The sequence below is a fragment of the Ictidomys tridecemlineatus genome, chromosome 1 (assembly GCF_052094955.1).
Source record: "Ictidomys tridecemlineatus isolate mIctTri1 chromosome 1, mIctTri1.hap1, whole genome shotgun sequence".
NCBI classification, from domain to species: domain Eukaryota; kingdom Metazoa; phylum Chordata; class Mammalia; order Rodentia; family Sciuridae; genus Ictidomys; species Ictidomys tridecemlineatus.
This window is the reverse complement of record NC_135477.1, coordinates 221,638,554-221,656,596: the sequence shown is the minus strand read 5'-3', so window position 1 is coordinate 221,656,596 and position 18,043 is coordinate 221,638,554. Positions and strand designations below refer to the sequence as shown.

At 35.8% G+C, this 18,043-nt stretch overlaps 1 protein-coding gene across 1 annotated transcript in view; it reads right to left on the bottom strand.

Annotated features, from left to right (window-relative positions):
- Nucleotides 1-18,043, bottom strand: part of Cdc20b (cell division cycle 20B) — a 48,587-nt gene that overhangs the window by 9,101 nt on the left and 21,443 nt on the right. Inside the window, exons 4-8 of the mRNA XM_005319674.3 lie at nucleotides 17,010-17,140; nucleotides 12,180-12,273; nucleotides 6,770-6,886; nucleotides 1,834-2,030; nucleotides 553-647 (exon numbers count right to left, since the gene is read on the bottom strand). Of these exons, the coding sequence (XP_005319731.2) occupies nucleotides 553-647; nucleotides 1,834-2,030; nucleotides 6,770-6,886; nucleotides 12,180-12,273; nucleotides 17,010-17,140 (634 nt within the window). The remainder of the gene's footprint in view (nucleotides 1-552; nucleotides 648-1,833; nucleotides 2,031-6,769; nucleotides 6,887-12,179; nucleotides 12,274-17,009; nucleotides 17,141-18,043) is intronic.

The window sequence follows — 18,043 nt, the reverse complement described above, 5'->3', positions numbered from 1 at the left end:
CATCACTTGGGAAACTAGAAGTACAAATGATCAGCCCCCTCTAAGAGCTAATGAATAAGGAATTCCTGGAGTGAGGAGAGTGATTGGTGTTTTAAGGAGCTCTCTAGATGATTCTGATTCACACTCAAGTTTGAGAATCACTGAACAGGGTCATCTATGAGGTTCCTTCCAACAGACTTTAGTGGGTCTGTATATTGGAAATATACCCCAGAAACCTAACATATTCCATAATATTGATGCCAATGGAAATAAACACTTGATTTTAGCAAAATGTTACTGTAGCAGATACTACTTGGTAGAGAAGAGAGTTTTGCATTTTATCTGAACAATCTGAAGACACACAGCTGCCTTGGTGTGTGTGAGCACTGGAGTATGTATATCACAGAAGGCCTGAATACCTGAGAGGGTGGGCTCAGAACTGGAAAAAAAAAAAGCCTAATGTCTCATTTCATTCCATTTGGTTAGGGTTTAAAATATTGTAGTTCTCTTCACTCAGTCCCCATAATCAATTGATGATATAAATACAAATGGCTCAAATAAGACACTTCTTACCTGCTGAGGAGATAATGATTCCAACTCAGGGCCCCAACTACTGACAAGTGACCAAGCATATTTCTCAGCCGCTTTTTAGTTACCACATCCCATAACTGAAAAAAAAAAAATGAATGAGCAGAATTACATAGCATTGACCTTCTCATAGCCCACTGTCTTCTTAAAGACCTGACCTCCAATTGCTCTTAATGTAGCCAGTCTGTTATCAAATAAGTGAAAATTCAGCACCCTAACTATAACCAGAAGTTCTCAGCTCTGTCTGCATGCTAGGATCACCTGGGATTTTGTAAAATACTCTGGATGCTGGCACTTCTGATTTAATTGGTGGAGTAGAACCTGGGGATATGGCATTTATTGTTAAAGCTCCCTGTATGAATGTACAACCAAGGGTTGATAGTCATCACACACACTTCCAGCTTCTTCTAAGTCATGGGACTTCCAAACTTTGGAATCCAACTTCAGTTACCAAAATACGTATGAACAGGTTGAGCATAGAATTTTTACCACCTGAGGATCCCAAATCCAAAACTCAAAATCCAAATTCTCCAAAATCTAAAGTTTTTGATTAATTGCATAAATAAAATTTTGGTGCCTGAACACTTCCTAGAGTCAGAAATTTAATTTACAGCTAAGAGATTCCTTTCCTACTCGCCACAGATGATAATCTGACCCAGATAAGGAATGACAACTTTGAATTAAGAAGAAATCGTGACATAACCTTCACAGCATCCTCTATCTTTGCGAAGATAAGGAACAGGTAAACCCTCTGTGGCCCTCCTAGATCATCTAGAACATGGGCAACACCGTGTAAACCATTGTTAATAAAAAATAAGAATGATATATGAAAAATTACATCGATGAAAATTTAATAAATTATCAGCCTATCAGGAAAAAGAATCCATTCATTTCACATAGCTCTACTCCAAATCACAGCTTCAGGTAAAAAAGAAGTGAAAGGGCTTTCTCTCTCCAAAGTTCCAAAACTAAGGAGTCTACAAATCCAACTTCAGTTTGATAGAAAAAAGTTTCAAAAACAACAATAAATTAAAAATGACAGAAAGAAATATTGTGGAGGAAACTAAGCAGAGTACCCTTAAGTCCAATTGGAATGCCATTCAGAGAAAAAAGGAAAAAAACAAAGTGGTATCTCCCCTTGCTTCCCACAGCCCTACGTGCCACTCTAAGCTAGTTTCTCTATACATTAGTGAAATGTTATAAAAGTGAATTTTAGTTTTCTGATAATCACATAAGAACTTTATGAGAAAATAAACTGTCCCATACTTGCACTTCTCCATCACTGGTGCCAACTGCCAGGCACGTTCCCTCTTTTATCCAGGATACAGAAGACACATAGTTGCAAGTGAGACCCAAGTCTATGTTTTCAACCCTATTGTGGTTTTCCCCATTCCAGATGTACACAGCAGATCCTAGGGCTACAGCAACAACATTTTTAAAACTCCAGTCCAGGATATTCAGATCTATTTTTTTTAAAAAAAAAAAAAAGACATTTAAAATTAGGGTGATTATGTAGCCAAAGAAAAACTTCCCAAGTAAATAATTTTGTTTATAGATTATGGGAGAAATATTAAGATCTTCCCATGGTCAGTCATAAAATAGAATTACAAATCTAAGCAGATTATTAGAAGTTCAAAAATAACAACTGGAATAGAATCTGGTTCAAGACTCACAGGGAATGACATTGGCTAAATTATATTGTTATGTTGTGTGCATGTATAAATATGTAACAACAAATCCCACCAGTATGTATAATCATATTGCACCAATAAAAAGTTAAAAATTACACACACACACACACACACAGACTCATTGCCTAATAAGCAATAACACTTTTTACTTACACTCAAAGATACCAATCTAGAGACATTTAAAGAACAGGGCAGATTCATCATGCATACATGAATTCTGTCTAACACATCATTAAAATATGAAAGCAAACAATTATTTTGGAGTAATCCTTAAACCTAGGATATTTATGTTGGAAATGCCATCATCATTTCTAACCAAAAGTCACCAGAAACTGAAGTACATCTAGATGAGATGGTGGATCATTTGTGGCACCTATAAGTTCTCTGTAGCATCCTCCAGCTCATACTAACAAGAATTCTGACTGGTAAGAGAAGCCATATTTTTATAACCACTTATTAAAATGTACTCTTATTTCTTTTAAGGCAGAAACTCTTATCCTGACCAACACATATCAGTACAAAGTTATGATGCACACCAGTTCCATTACAGTGAACTAAGCCTCCTACAACATATTCCTCCCATTAAAACAAATATGGACTCTGGACAAAATGTAAAACACAAACACCTGAGGACCCTGGAAAGGTAGTGAAATCAGGTAAACTAAGTAAGGAGTCAAAACATGGAAAACCTGCCCAATTGAGAGTGTCCAACCTTTTTTCTCACTTGGCTTTGCCCTGAGGGCAAGTGCTCCAGTCACTGAGCGCCACCTGCAGCAAAGACGCTGTCAGAGAGCCCACCATCTTTCTTATCCAGGAAACCAAGAAAAGGAGTTTAAGGTGGCCAAGATGTGAGAGGAAGGTCTAAAGGGAAGAGAACCACAGAAAAATGTCCTTCAGCTGTGAGTATATGAACTCACAGACACCTCAGTCTAACCCCTAAGTCATGCAAGTGCAGGGGAAACTCAACATAGCCTAGCAGAGACTTTCAGAAATGAACCGAGATTTAAAACATTCATATAAGTAAGTCTTGGCCTAGACTTAGGTCCACATATAGGAAGGCAGACTCAAACCAACATAGTCAAGGATTAAGAAACTAATCTAAGATTTAAAATACAACACATAAATGGCAAGATAAAACTTAAAGTGTGAACCTAACTATGACAAAACAATAACATTCTACACAAATCCAAAGTTAAAACATAAGAGTATAATGTCCAGAACACAATTAAAAATTACTGGACACATATAGAGAAACATATCAATAGATAAAAACTATAAGATGACCAAGAAAGAAAAATTATCAAAGACTCTAAAGCAACTATTATACTTTACATAAAATAAAATGCATTTGAAATTAATGAAAAGATAGAAAACCTCAGCAGAAAAATATTTTTTCTAATAAATAAAATAGAAACTATAAGACAAAATAATAGAAATAAAAGGTACAAAAACTATAAAATGGAAGTTTTATCACTGAAAAATACAACATCTGATAAATTTCGTGAACAAGCTCAATAGCAAAATGGAAATGATAGAGGAAAGAGTGAGTGAATTTAAATACAAACCAACATAAATTAATAAGGAAAATATGGAGAAGAAAATGAAAAGAAAAAAAATTAATGGAGCCCCAGGAATTTGTGGAATGCTATCCAAAAAATCTAATATATGGGTAATTGGAACCACCAAACCTTGGAAGCAGGAGAACAAGCCTTCAAATGATCATGAGTTCTCACCAGAAGCCATGGAGACCAGAAGTCAATAGAACAACATCTTTAAAATATTGGAAGGAAAATCTTCCAACTTGGATCTTCAAGGATGAAAGAACATTGGAATTGGTAAATATTTTTCCCTCTTAAGAAATTTAAAATACTTTTTCAGTTTTAACTATTTAAAGTAAAATTTATAACAATGGTGAGGTTTTCAGTGGATATAGGTATAAAATACATGACAACTCAGTAACCTAGCAAACAGGAAGTAGGAGAGACCTGTGAACTACAAGATCTTTATATGCATCTTGAGTTAAATGTACAATGGTAACTATAAATAGACTTGAGAAAGTTTGGACTACACTGAAATCCCTACAGCAACAACTAAAAAAACAATACAAAGAAATACAGCCAAAAAGACAGAAGTAGAAAAGATGTCCAAGAAATGAGCATTGGGCACTCCAACATTAGAGTGCAGGGAGGCAGAAGGGAAAGAGAAGGAGGAAAGTAAGGAAATAAGGGAGGGAGGGAGAGAAAAAATAAAAGACCAGAAAAGACAGAACATAAAACTAGGAAGTTTATGTGTCAATTAAAAAAAAAAAAAAACCTAGGGGCAACCCAAGAGAGGGGAATATCAAAGAGGAGGCACAGATCAACGGTCTCAGATGTAGGTGACAGGGTAAAATAAATGAGTTTTAAGAAGCAACTGTTGGACTTAACAAGGAGGGTTTCTTTGGTGATACTTGGAATAGCAGTTTCAGTTCAACAGTGAGATTTAAAACCAACTACAGTGGGCTCAGGACAATGTGGGGAAACAGGAAATAGTATAAACACCTTTTGACAAATTTGCTGTGAGGGGAGAAAAGAAAGGGGCTACAGCTTGAAGGAAAAGTGGGAATGAAAGAGGATGTTTTGCTTTATAATGTTGTGGTTTGTTTTTCTTGAAAATTTATCCTCCTTAGGTGGTCTTGACAATAAATTCCCTTGGAAAAAGAACTACAAAACAAAAGAGGACAGAAAAGTGCTCCCTTTAGTGATTTTGCCTCTTACTATTCATTCCTATCTGTAGATGTTTCCCTTCTCTCTGTTCCCCACTCCTCTACAGAGTTCACACTGGCCCTTGCCTTCAACCTTAATCATCCAGCTTGCATGCTGGTTCATTCTCTCTTCTAACTTCATTCATCATGATAGGCCAAGCCTCTGCCATGCCTCACTGCCTCTACTATGACATTCCAAGAACAGTTCCCCCCACCCTCTAGAATACCTCCCTGCACCCTGTCTTTCAGAGTCATCACCTCTCTTCTGTTTCAAAAACATAGAATCATCTTAAATTCATCCATCTTGCCCAGTATTTTTACTCATGGAGTATAAATAGACCCTTAATCTTTAGTAATTCTCTGCTACTAAATGCTTTCTGTATATTCTACCATGAATGTTCCTTTACATTTTTCCTAGTCAACAAGTCCCCAAACAAGTATAGGTTTCTATACCTGACTTTTGAATTTCTTCATGATCTGCATAGATAGGTACATACCTACCTATGCACCAGTCCCCAATGTAGCGTCTTCATTGCAATTAATTATCATTAATTACCAATATTTTGTCTTTGATCATGCTGTTAGCAGTACCAAAATTTCTCTTTCTCCCCTCCACACTTACAAATCCTACCCATCTTTCAAGACCCAGATGAAGTCTGAATATCTCCAGAGTCTTCCTGGACAACTGTAGAGCTCACTGATTATAGCTCATTATATTGCATAGTTCATTATTTATATTCCACATTGGAATATAAATAATGAACTATGTTGGTATCAGTTTCATGTGAGTTAGTACTGTCTTCCTAAGTAGATTATAAGTTAGGCATTTAATAAGCACATCCAATGTGGTAACTGATTTGATTTACCCATGTTAAAACATGCATAAGAATAGGCCAACATTAGTATAGTTCATTCTAATACAATAAAACAAAAATGTATTTATGAGCCAGGTACTATGGCACAAATCTGTATTACTGCCAGCAAATCAGCAGGCAGAGGCAAAAGTATCATAAATTCAAAGACAGCCTCAGCAACTTAGTGATACGTTGTCTCAAAAATATTATTTTAAAAGTCTGGGGATGTAACTCAATGGTACAGTGGACCTGGGCTCAATCCCTAGTATGGCAAAAAAAAAAAGTACTTATGAATAAAAATCCTCTTGTTCTTCTACCAATAAAATAACACCCTTTGCTGAACATCGAAGTTGCACAAGGAAAAAACAACTACATTACTACATTAACCATAGTTGCATGGTACTTCATTGGAATATGAGACACAAGGACTATCTGATTCTTTCAGAATCAAACTTTTAGTTTGTTTTTTTTTAATATTCTCAGTTTCTCTCTTTTTTTGTACCTTTATTTAATTTATTTTTATTTTTATGTGGTGTTGAGGGTTGAACCCAGTGCCTCACACATGCTAGGCAGGTACTCTACCACTGAGCTACAACCCCAGCCCCTCAAACTTTTAGTTTATGCCAGAGCACAGAAAATATTGTCATTTCAATTTTTTTTTTTTTTTTTTTTTTTTTTTGTATCAGGGACTGAACTCAAGCGCACCTAATCACTAAGCCACATTCTCAGCCCTTTTTTGTATTTTATTTAGAGACCAGGTCTCACTGAGTTGCTCAGGGCCTCGCTGAATGCTGAGGCTGGCTTTGAACACATGATTCTCCTATCTCAACCCCCCAAGCTGCTGAGATTACAAGTGTACACCACCACACCCAGCTCATTCAACTTTTTAATTCACAATCTAAACAATAACTTACAGTAGTCATTTCGAAGACCAGTAAGATGAATCTTCACCTCTGGTTGACATATGGGATAGTTTTTATCACAGAACCTTTTAAGATGAAACAATTCATCTCCGACTCCATATTGGCAACCTACAAAAAACAAACATTTAGAACAAAGTTCTAAATATCTCTAAAAGTCTGAAAATATAATGTTTATCCTTGTAGGTATTAATAGAATACAAAGCAAAAAAAGAAAGTGGTCATTATTATAGAAACTTTAGTACCAAGAACTGGGGAGGAAAAAAATGAAGAGGGGAACTAGGGTTATGGCTCAGTGGTAGAGCGTTCACCTCACATGTGCAAGGTCCTGAGTTTGATCCTCAGCACCACATATAAACAAAATAAAGTTATAAAGAAATAAATAAATAAAAATGAAGATGACTTCAATATTAATTTAAACAAGAATATTAAAAATTATCCTGTGGCACATTATAATAAAAAGTACATGAGTGCCAGACTTGAGTGTAGATAACAGGTCTTCTGGGGAACACACAGAAATACTACATCAGGCTTGAACATTTTATTCTATCACATGAGATTTTAAAACTAAAGTGAATTTTGTACATCAATGTTCATCACACCCATGCTTACCTAGTGGACATACACCCTCCTTTAATTCTTTGTCAATAAATATTTGTTGATTCATTGATTTTAGCTTTTTCTCTATTTCTGTACCAAAGCATACAGAGTTATCACTTTGGGCTCATTTTACCAGGACTACCTAAGTCATGATGGCGTCTTTTGTTCTCTTTTCTCATTAAAAGACTCCACTAAGTTCAAACCACAGACCACTGTCTTTTCATCTTCAACCACTTATTTATCATCAAACTGAGAATGAAAGAATCAATAGGAACCAAGACAAACCAGGTGATTTGTGGTCACTGTGACCCAAATGGCTTCTGATAAAGGCATGAGAGCTTCACAATGCTATACCGTTACACCAAATTATTACTCATAAATTCCTACTGCAGGAACACAGATGGTCTGCAACTTAACAATGGTTCTACTTAATAATTTTTCACATTTACAAAGGTATCAGAGCTTACCCACATCATTATTCTGTTTTTCATTTCAGTACAGTATTCCAAATAAATTTCATGAGAGTTTCAACTCTATTTATAAGATATGTTTTGTGTTAGGTGACTTGCCCAACTGTAGACTAATTTAGTGTTCTGAGGATGTTTAAAGTAGGGCAGACTAATAGATTATGTTTGGTTTTATTAAATTTATTTTCAACTTACAATGAGTTTACTGGGACATAGCCACATCACAAGTCAAGGAACATCTATACCTCTGAAAATGTATAAAATAATGTTATTTGAGAAATAAGACAAGAAACATGAATAGAATACTGTTGAAAAGGGACATTGCAAAAAATTACTCTTTAAAAATTAAAACTAGGATAACCAAAATTAAGATTTAATAAGGCTGTTGGACAGGACTGAGGTAATAATTCAGGAGAGAGAAAACAGGTGAAAATGGAACAAAAAAGATAGAAAAGTGAGAAAACCAATACAGAAAGATCAACATAATAATTTCAGTAAGAGGGCTGGGGCTCAGTGGCAAAGCACTTGCCTAGCACATGTAAGGTACTGGGTTCAATCCTTAGCACCACTAAAAATAAAATAAAGCATGCTGTCCATCTATAACTACAAAAAATTTTTTGAAGTAATTTCAGACAGAAAAATTAAACAAAAGTGAATAAATTAAAGAATAATTAAAGATACTTTTTAAGAACTATAGACTATGAATCTCTAAGATTGAAAAGGCTCACCAAGGAGTATTATAGCCTGAGGTGTTTCCCCAAAAAAAGCTCATGGTGTTAGGCATTGCAGAACTGTTCCAAAATGAAATTATTAGATTATGAGAATTGTCACCTAATCAATGGATCAACCCATTGATGGATTAATAATTTGAATGGATTTCTGGGTAGTAATTGAAGGCAGGTAAGGTATAGCTGAAGAAGGTAGGTCACTAGAGGTGTGCCCTTGGGGATTATATATATATATTATCGTTGGTTCCTTGCATATTCTTTCCCTCCCAATCCCCTGCTTCCTAGCTGTCATAAACTGAGAAGCTTTCCTTCACCAAGCCCTTCCACCATGATATTCTGCCTCACCTCAAACCCAGAACAATGGAGTCAGCCAACCATGGACTGAAACTCTGAAATTTATCCTCCTCTAAGTTGTTCTTGTCAGGTGTTTTGGTCCCAGCAATTGAAAGCTGAGTAACACAATAGGTACTGAGAAGTAGGTCATCATTGTGACTAACCTGACTGTGTGGTTTAGAAACCTTTGGAACTAATTGTTGGAGAAGTTTAGAAAAGTTTGGAGTTGCAAGCTGGGGAAGACTTAGACTATTGTAAGCAAAGCTTAATAGTCAATTCTGGTGTAAGTTTAGAAGAGCAGAATGCTAACAGAATGTAGACACTAAAGACTGCTCATGAAGCTTCATGAGAAAAAATCTATTGGGAATTGGACTAGTGGCCATTCATTTTACATTCTAGTAAAGAAGTTGCCTACATCTTGTCCAAGTCCTTTCTGTGAGTCTGAATTTTAAAATGATGGATGAATTCATCTTGTGGAGGAAATTTCAAGGCAGCACAGCATTCAAGTGGTGGCATGGGTTTTGCTGGTGGCTTTTAACTAAATTTACTATGATAATCAGGAGCAGAAAGCAGATAAGAAATATTTGAAAAACTTGCAGTTTGGCCAGAAAAAAAATCATGTTTAAATTGGACCAAAGAAGGTGTGGTTGTTGAAGAGATTACTGTCACTGCTGATTCTGCAGGAATGCAAAATGCTGGAGTTAAGGATTTCAAATAAAGGCCTGGGAGGCCAGGCAGAGTGTGGCAGTATTGTAATCTCTGCAGGTAGCCCCTGAGAAGGCAATGCAGGAAGCTATAAGAAGGATGCCAAACCTGGAACAGAGACTCCATAAATTAAGGCATGCCAATAAAGTGAAAAGTCTACCAAGAAAAGCTGCTAACTGTGAACAGAGCCAGTCTAAGAGAGAGATCAGGTGGTGTGTGACTGTCAAGATCAAAAGGGTGGAGCTGCCAAAGCCCCCTGGGGATCATATCTTGCCATCATGTGTCTCAGAAGCCAGACATGGAACTACAGAATTTGTTTGCCCTGCTAGGTTTCAGTCTTGTTTTGATCCCATCCCTTCTTTCTATGTGCCTATTCCTGGGAATGTTATTCCTTAAAATGGAAATGCTTACTCTTTGCCATTAAATATTGGAGATATAACTTGCTTTTTGATTTTTATAGAGAATCACAACCAACAGTTGGCCTTGAGACTCAGATGAAACTTTGGACTTAGACTTTTGGGCAACGCTGGAACTGTTAAGACTATATGGACTCTTGGAGATAAGCTGTATGCATTTTGGATTATGAGATGAACATGAGTTTTTGGAATCCATATGTGGAATGTTATGATTTGGATATGAGGCCTCCCTCAAAAGCAAGAGGTGAAATTATTTGATTATGAGAGTCATAAACTAATCAGTGGATTAATCCATTTGATGGACTAATGATATGAATGGTTTACTGAGTGGTAACTATAAGCAGGTAAGTCAAGGCTGGAGGAAGTAAGTCACTGGTGGTGTGCCCTTGAGGATTTTATATGTTGTCCCTGGGTTTCTCCCCCGTTCCCCCTTTTGCTCCCCTCTCACTCCCCTCCCCCCTCCTCTCCTTGGCTACCATGAGCTGAAAACTCTCTTCTGCCATGCCCTTCTGCCATGATGTTCTGCCTTACTTTGGACCCCAAGTAATGGAGTTGACTGACCATGGATTAAACCTCTAAAACTATAAGCCCAAAATAAACTTTTCCTCCTCAAAATTGTTCATGTCAGATATTTTGATGATAGCAATGAAAGCCTAACTAACACAATGAGTAATTTTTTTAAGAGAGAGAGAGAGAGAGAGAGAGAGAGAGAGAGAGAAGAGAGCGACAGACAGAGAGAGAGAGAGAGAGAATTTTTTAAATATTTATTTTTCAGTTTTTGGTGGACACAACATCTTTATTTTGTTTATTTATTTTTTAATGTGGTGCTGAGGATTGAACCCAGCACCCAACACATGCCAGGCGAGTGTGTTACCGCTTAAGCCACATCCCCAGCCCATGAGTACTTTTTTTTAATACCAAGCTTCCTCATCCTGAAATTTTAGAGCACTGGTGATAAGAGATATTTCTAACAGCATCCAAGGAGAAAATGATAATGGCATACAAAGTATTGGAAATTAAAATAACATATGACTGCTCATCAGCAACAATTAATACTAGAACATAATAAAGTTCAAAGTTCTAAGCAAAACTAGAATTTATAGCCACTTGAACTATGGATCAGGTATAGTAGTAGAAAAAGGACATTCTCAGAAATAATGGACTTAACATCAAAGAAGTTAAGTCCCAGGATTATAACTGTGCAATTGGCTAAGGGAACAAGCAGCCTGTTTAGCAGGTTCAGAAGGAGGTTACTGAGGAAAACAGAATAAAGTAACCGCATGGAAAATGTTTTCAATAGTTGTAGAAAAAACACTGGAGGGGCTGGGGATGTTGCTCAAGCGGTAGCACGCTCGCCTGGCATGCGTGCGGCCTGGGTTCGATCCTCAGCACCACATACAAACAAAGATGTTGTGTCCGCCAAAAGCTAGAAAATAAATATTTAAAATTCTCTCTCTCTCTCTCTCTAAAAAAAAAACACTGGAGCATTTAGAGGAAACATTAATAGTTTACGGACATCTGTTAAATGAGGCAAGTAGGAAAAACAAAGCTATATTTAAAAAAGAAGAATACATATAGTATACTACTTGGCTTGGTGGTGAATATAGTTTTATAGGAAGATGATATAAACACCAACTACTAATTTGATTTTTAAAAGTATGATGTGGCCATGTCCAGAAACCAAAGAATGAAGCAGGAAGAGAACCAAGTTCTTATCTACTATACTAGGAGGTCATGATAAAGTCCAAAATTATAAGAAATAAAAGTTTGCCAATATTATGCAAAAATATATGTAAATAGCAGGAAAATCACTGGAAAAGCTAAGAGTGGTACCCTCTAGAAAAACAGGACTTGTGGGCTGAGGTTGGGGCTCAGTGGTAAAGCACTGGGTTCTATCCTCAGCACCATGTAATAAATAAAATAGAGAGAGAGAGAGAGAGAGAGAGAGAGAGAGAGAGAGAGAGAGAGATTTGCTGTCATTTTAATTATTTATTAAAAATAAATAAAACTTGGGGTAGAGGTGGTTAAGGTAGAGGATTATGAGAAGCATCCATATCTTACAATAACGTTTAACTAATATATTTTAAAACAAGGAAGAATTGAAGGATGCAAAGTAATAGGAAAGAAGGACAAATGAAAAGTCTTTGCCTCATACCTTTCCAAATACATTGGGATTTATCACAGAGCTGCATTTTCCCATCAGTTTTCTGAACCACTTTCTGGGAAGAAAATAGTTGGTTTGGGCACTTCTGAAAATAAACACACATAAAGAGAATGCATCTTTAGAAACACACTTGTACATCTCAGATGCAATAAATGAATACAGAGTTATAACTGATGATTCACTAAGAAGTTCAAAGATTACACATTGCTATAGCTAACACCACAATAATTACTATTATTTATTAACTAATCACTGTTCAATAAAAAATGCTGAGGATTAATAAAAATATATATATTGCTTATATATTTATTTATATATGTTTATAATCTCAACAACCCTTATAGCAGATATTAATCAGCTAAATTAAAATTATTTTTTATTTTTTAGCCTAAAAATCTACTTAGCCTATAAACCAATCTCATACTATTACACCTTTACCAACTAAAATACAGACAGAGATCTTAAGAAATTTGTCCAGATTTTCATGAGCACAAAAATTGTTATTAAACTGGGCCAGTATATAAAACACATTTCTGACATTCCTTCATCCAACTTAGATCAAAACCAGCTAGGACAATTAGCAATAAATAAATGGAAAGAAAAAATCTTATTGGAATTTTCTAAAAACATACTAATGAATAGTTAAGGCAGATAAAATTCATTTTTGTTCCTTCACAACAGCATCTCATATGTATGGCAATACCTAAATTTCCAATGATTCAGACCAAAATCTCTCTGACAGGCATTTTTTTAATATTTTGGTTTCTCTCTCAGTCTTATCGGACATAATAAACATTGCCCATCAATGAATCATGGTTTTTTTTATATATATGTCCAAGGTAGAAAGATGCATTTGGGGTAAAGGATTCATTGTTGTGGAAACTATCCTAAGCACTGCTTGGCAGCACCCTGGCCTTTACCCACAGGAGGCCCCTCTCTGACCTGTGACAATCAAAACCATTCTCAGACATTGCAAAATGCCCCCTGAGGCACAAAATTACCCTGAGGTGAGAACCACTCATATTAAATAGCATTTCTAAAATGGCCTGCTGTTCAGTAGTAGTTCAATGTAACTCTTTTTTTTTATTCTTTTTTTTTTTTTAGTTGTAGATGAACACAACACCTTTATTTTATTTACTTATTTTATGTGGTGCTGAGGTTCGAACCCAGTGCCCCATATGTTTGAGGTAAGCACTCTGCTACTGAGCACAATCTCAGCCCCTCAATGTAACTCTTTACAGATTCACTTATTCAGAATCCCATAGAATCCCCAAAGCTGAAAAAGGCATTTTCCCACACATGCTTCTCTGTTCTGTCTACTCAGAGGTGCTCATTACTAGTGAAATCTACTTATTACTTTAACTAACAACCCAGAGCTCACCAATATGAATTCTCAAAGACTCCACTGCTAGTCAGGCCCTCACTGTAGAAACATTCTCCAGGTGATCAGTGAGGACTGCATGAAGACACATGTGTTTACTAGAAAGTGTCTTTACCACACTTGGTGCTTTTTGACTTCCTACTGGTCATGACAACAGATGCTCTACACAGAGCTGTGAAACAGTTTCTACTATCCCCTGCCAAGGTCCCTCAGTGATGTACTAGCTGGCATGACAATTGCTGTAAGAAAGATCTTTCCAACACCACTATGAGCCTACAGAGCCACCAACCTTTCTGCCACCAACTACCAGACGGGATATGAGAAAGGAAAAGGGAATTTTTGAGGGCCTGGAGAGTAAAAATTTCAAGCATCAGTGTGGATGCTAATGACCTAGTCCAGGGTGATTTCAACACACCTTTATCACCATTAGATAGAATTAGATAGGTCATCCATATATACACTGTGAAGACAAGTGGATTTCATACCAGGGATGCAAGGTTGTTTCAACATATGCAGATCACTAAATTCACCACCTAAATATAATTAAGGACAAAAATCATATGATTATCTCAATAGATACAGAAAAAGCCTTTGAAAAAATCCAGCACCCATTCATGTTAAAAATGCTGGAGAAACTAAAAGTAGAAGGAACTTATCTCAACATTATAAAGGCTCTATATGACAAACCCAAAGCCAACATCATACTGACTAGAGAAAAACTGAACACATTTCCTCGAAAATCAAAAACTAGACAAAGATGTCCCCTTAAAACTATAGCCAGATCAAACAGGGAAGAAAATGAAATTAAAGGGATAAAAAGAGGAAAATAAGAAGTCAAATTGTGTGCTTACTGATGGTATGATCCTATAACTAGAAGTCTCAAAAAAAAATCCACCAGAAGACATCTAAAGCCAATAAACAAATTCAGCAACATAGTAAGATATAAGATCAATACCCATAAATCAACAGCTTTTTATATTCCAGTAATGAATCTGCTGAGAAAGAAATTGGGAAAACTATCTAACTCATTCACAATAATCTAAAAAATACATATACCTAGGAATAAATCCTCTACAATGAAAACTATAGGACACTGAAGAAAGAAACTGAGGAAGATCTCAGAAGTTGGAAAGACCTCCTATGTTCTTACAAAGGCAGAATTAATATTGTCAAAATGGCCATACTACCAAAAGCATTAAATGGATTCAATGAAATCCCCATCAAAAAAAAAAAAAAACAATGAAAAAGCAGCCTAAAATTCATTTGGAAGAATGAAAGACCAGAATAGCCAAAGCAATACTGAGCAAGAAGAGCAATGTTGGAGGCTGCACAATACCTGATCTCAAATTATATTACAAAGTTATAATACTAAAAGAAACAGCATGATTTAGTATTAAAATAGACATGAAGATCAATGAAATAGAAGACACAGAGATAAATTTCTAATAAACTGATGGGAACAATTGTTATCCTTATGTAGACACATGAAACTAGATCCTTATCTTTAACCCTGGACAAAAGTCAAACCAAAATAGATCAAAGACCTTAGAAATTTACAATCAGAGATATGAAAAACTGCACTCTATATGTGTAATATGAATTGTAATGCATTCTGTTGTAATGTATAACAAATCAAAATTTTAAAAAATTTTAAAAAGAAATTAGCTCAGAAACTTTGCAACTGCTAGAAGAAAACATAGGGTTAACACTCCAACATATTGGTGCAGGCACCAATTTCCTTAATAAGACCCTTATAAAGTTCAAGAAATAAAATCAAGAATCAATATGTGGGATAATGCTAAATTCAAAAGCTTCTCAATAGCAAAGGAAATTATTAAGAGCGAGAAGAAAGATCCTGAAGAATGGAAGAAAACCTTTGCCAGCTATTCCTCCTACAGAAAATTAATATCCAAAATACATAAAGAACTCAAAAACCTTACACCCAAAATAAAATAAATAACACAACCACTAGATGGGCAAAAGAGCTAAGCAAACATTTCTCAAAAAAAGAAATACAAATGATCCACAGATAATATGAAAAAGTGTTCAACATCCCTAGCAATCAGAGAAATGCAAATCAAACCTACATTGAGATTTCATCTCACTCCAGTTAAAATGGCAATCATCAAGAATACAAATAATAAGAAATGCTGGCAAGAATGTGGGGGGAAAGATATACATCTACATTGTTGGTAGGACTTTAAAGTAGTACAACCACATTGGAAAGCAGTATAGTGATTCCTAAAAAAAAAAAAAAAAAAAAAAAAAAAAAAAAAAAACTAGGAATGGAACCACATGAGGGCCCAGCTATCCCACTTCTTGGTATTTATCCAAAAGAATTAAAATCAGGGGGCTGGGGTCATGGCTCAGTGGTAGAGTGCTTGCCTAGTATACTTGAGGCACTTGATTCAATCCTCAGTACCACATAAATAAAATATATTGTGTCCACTTAAAACTAAAAATAAATATTTTATTTAAAAAAGAATTAAAATCAACATACTAACAGGTACTTCATATGTGGAAGCTAGAGCAAAATAAGAGGGGGAAGTGGGTGAGGAATTCCATGAAAATAGAAGGGAGATCAGGAGACTAGAGGGAAAGGGAGGAGGGAGAGGGAGAAGGGACAGAAAAAGAGCAGAACTGTAGGATGATACTTACCAAATTATTCTATGTACATTATATGGACATACCGGTGAATTTCACCTTTATGTATATCTATAAAGCACCAATTAAAAAATTATAAATAAACAGAAAGAATATTAGTAGAATTCAGGAAGGGAGGAGGGAAGGGAAAGAGGAAATACAAGGGACCAAAATGGAGCAAATTATATTCTAAGCATGTATGGTTACATCAAAATGAACCCCACTATCATGTATAACTATAATGGAATAAAAATCACTTTTTAAAAATAACCTGGTCCAGTCATGAGGCTAACAACATCCTTAATTACCTCAGTAGAATTCTGTAACCATCCCTCACTCTATGCCCTACAATAAGGCATCCAACAAAAGACCTGCTCTAACACATTGATACAGATACACACACACACACACACACAGAGAACATATATGAACACCTATACATATATGTATGTGTGTGTATATATATATAAATATATGTATAAAATGTATGTATGCCACATTATGTATATATATACACCATAGTATGTACAATTGTGCTATATTTTTGATCTTTACCTCACTGATGGTTTTCCTCATTTTCACTTTTTTGACTGGTTCTAACAACATGATTTGGTGGAATTTTTTTTTCTTAAGAAGTGCCTCTATTCATATTCATTTGCTCAATTTTTTCTGTCAATAATCTATCATTTTTTTCTTACTGAATTTTAAGGGCAGCTAAGCAGCTCTTTACTCACATTTGAGACTCAATTATCCAAGCTTCTTAAGCTGTAGGATCTTCACTTTTCTCTCTTACCTACCTGACTTTTAGAGGCAACGTTTTCCTTTACAGCTCTGTCCAGAGCATGAGGTGCCTCACAAACACAGAGAGCAGAGTTATTCCTTTCATAACCTTCTTTGGTAGGAAACTTTAGTGGCTCTTTGTAGATTCCTACAAGAAAGACACTTAGCTTTAAATTTGGTTTTTAATATAACAATCACTTTGCAGGTCTTACCACAGAATCTCCCACAATAAAACAGAATGAAAACCCAGGATGGGGGTAAGAAAAAGGAGGAGAGAGGGCCTTACCCAGAGCACTGGGTTCATAAGTGAATGCTCATGAGAAACTGCTTTAGTAACCTCTGAATCAGGGAAGAAATGCTGGATTAAAGGTCTGACTCCAACTGCAGCATCAGTGGTAGAAATGCTTCCCCTCTTCATAGAAAGTACAGGCTTGCACATTTGAAGAATGGATGGAAAGAATTCAATAATTTTAAAAGATGGTGCAAAGACTATCTGATTTGCCCATACTATGATCATCCTGCAAGAAATCACTACAGGAAATTTTTGTGTTGTCAATCATTGGTGCTCACTGCATGATCATGAGAATATCACTGTCATCCCCCATCCCTTCCTACTGCAAAGAAATGTTGCAAAAGTCAAGTGAGATAGCATCAATGTAATACTAAGTTAAAATAACAGAAGTAAGTGTTATTTGCATTAATTATTTCACATTTGTGTCCTTCTCAAGGTTGAGAATGCCTTTTAACAGGTTTTTTTTTAAAGAGAGAGAGAGAATTTTTTAATATTTATTTTTTAGTTTTCGGCAGACACAATATCTTTATTTGTATGTGGTGCTGAGGATCTAACCCAGGCGAGCGCACTACCGCTTGAGCCACATCCCCAGCCCTTAACAGGTTTTTAACTGCACTGGCAACCTGTGAAGGCATCCTCTAAGACTAAATATATGCCATATTGCTTGTTTATCCGAGGGGCCAGGAAACCATTGGAAAATTGTGGCCTTTTGAATGTGACAATCCCTTCTTCATTTGGAAAACCATGGGCTTGGTAAGA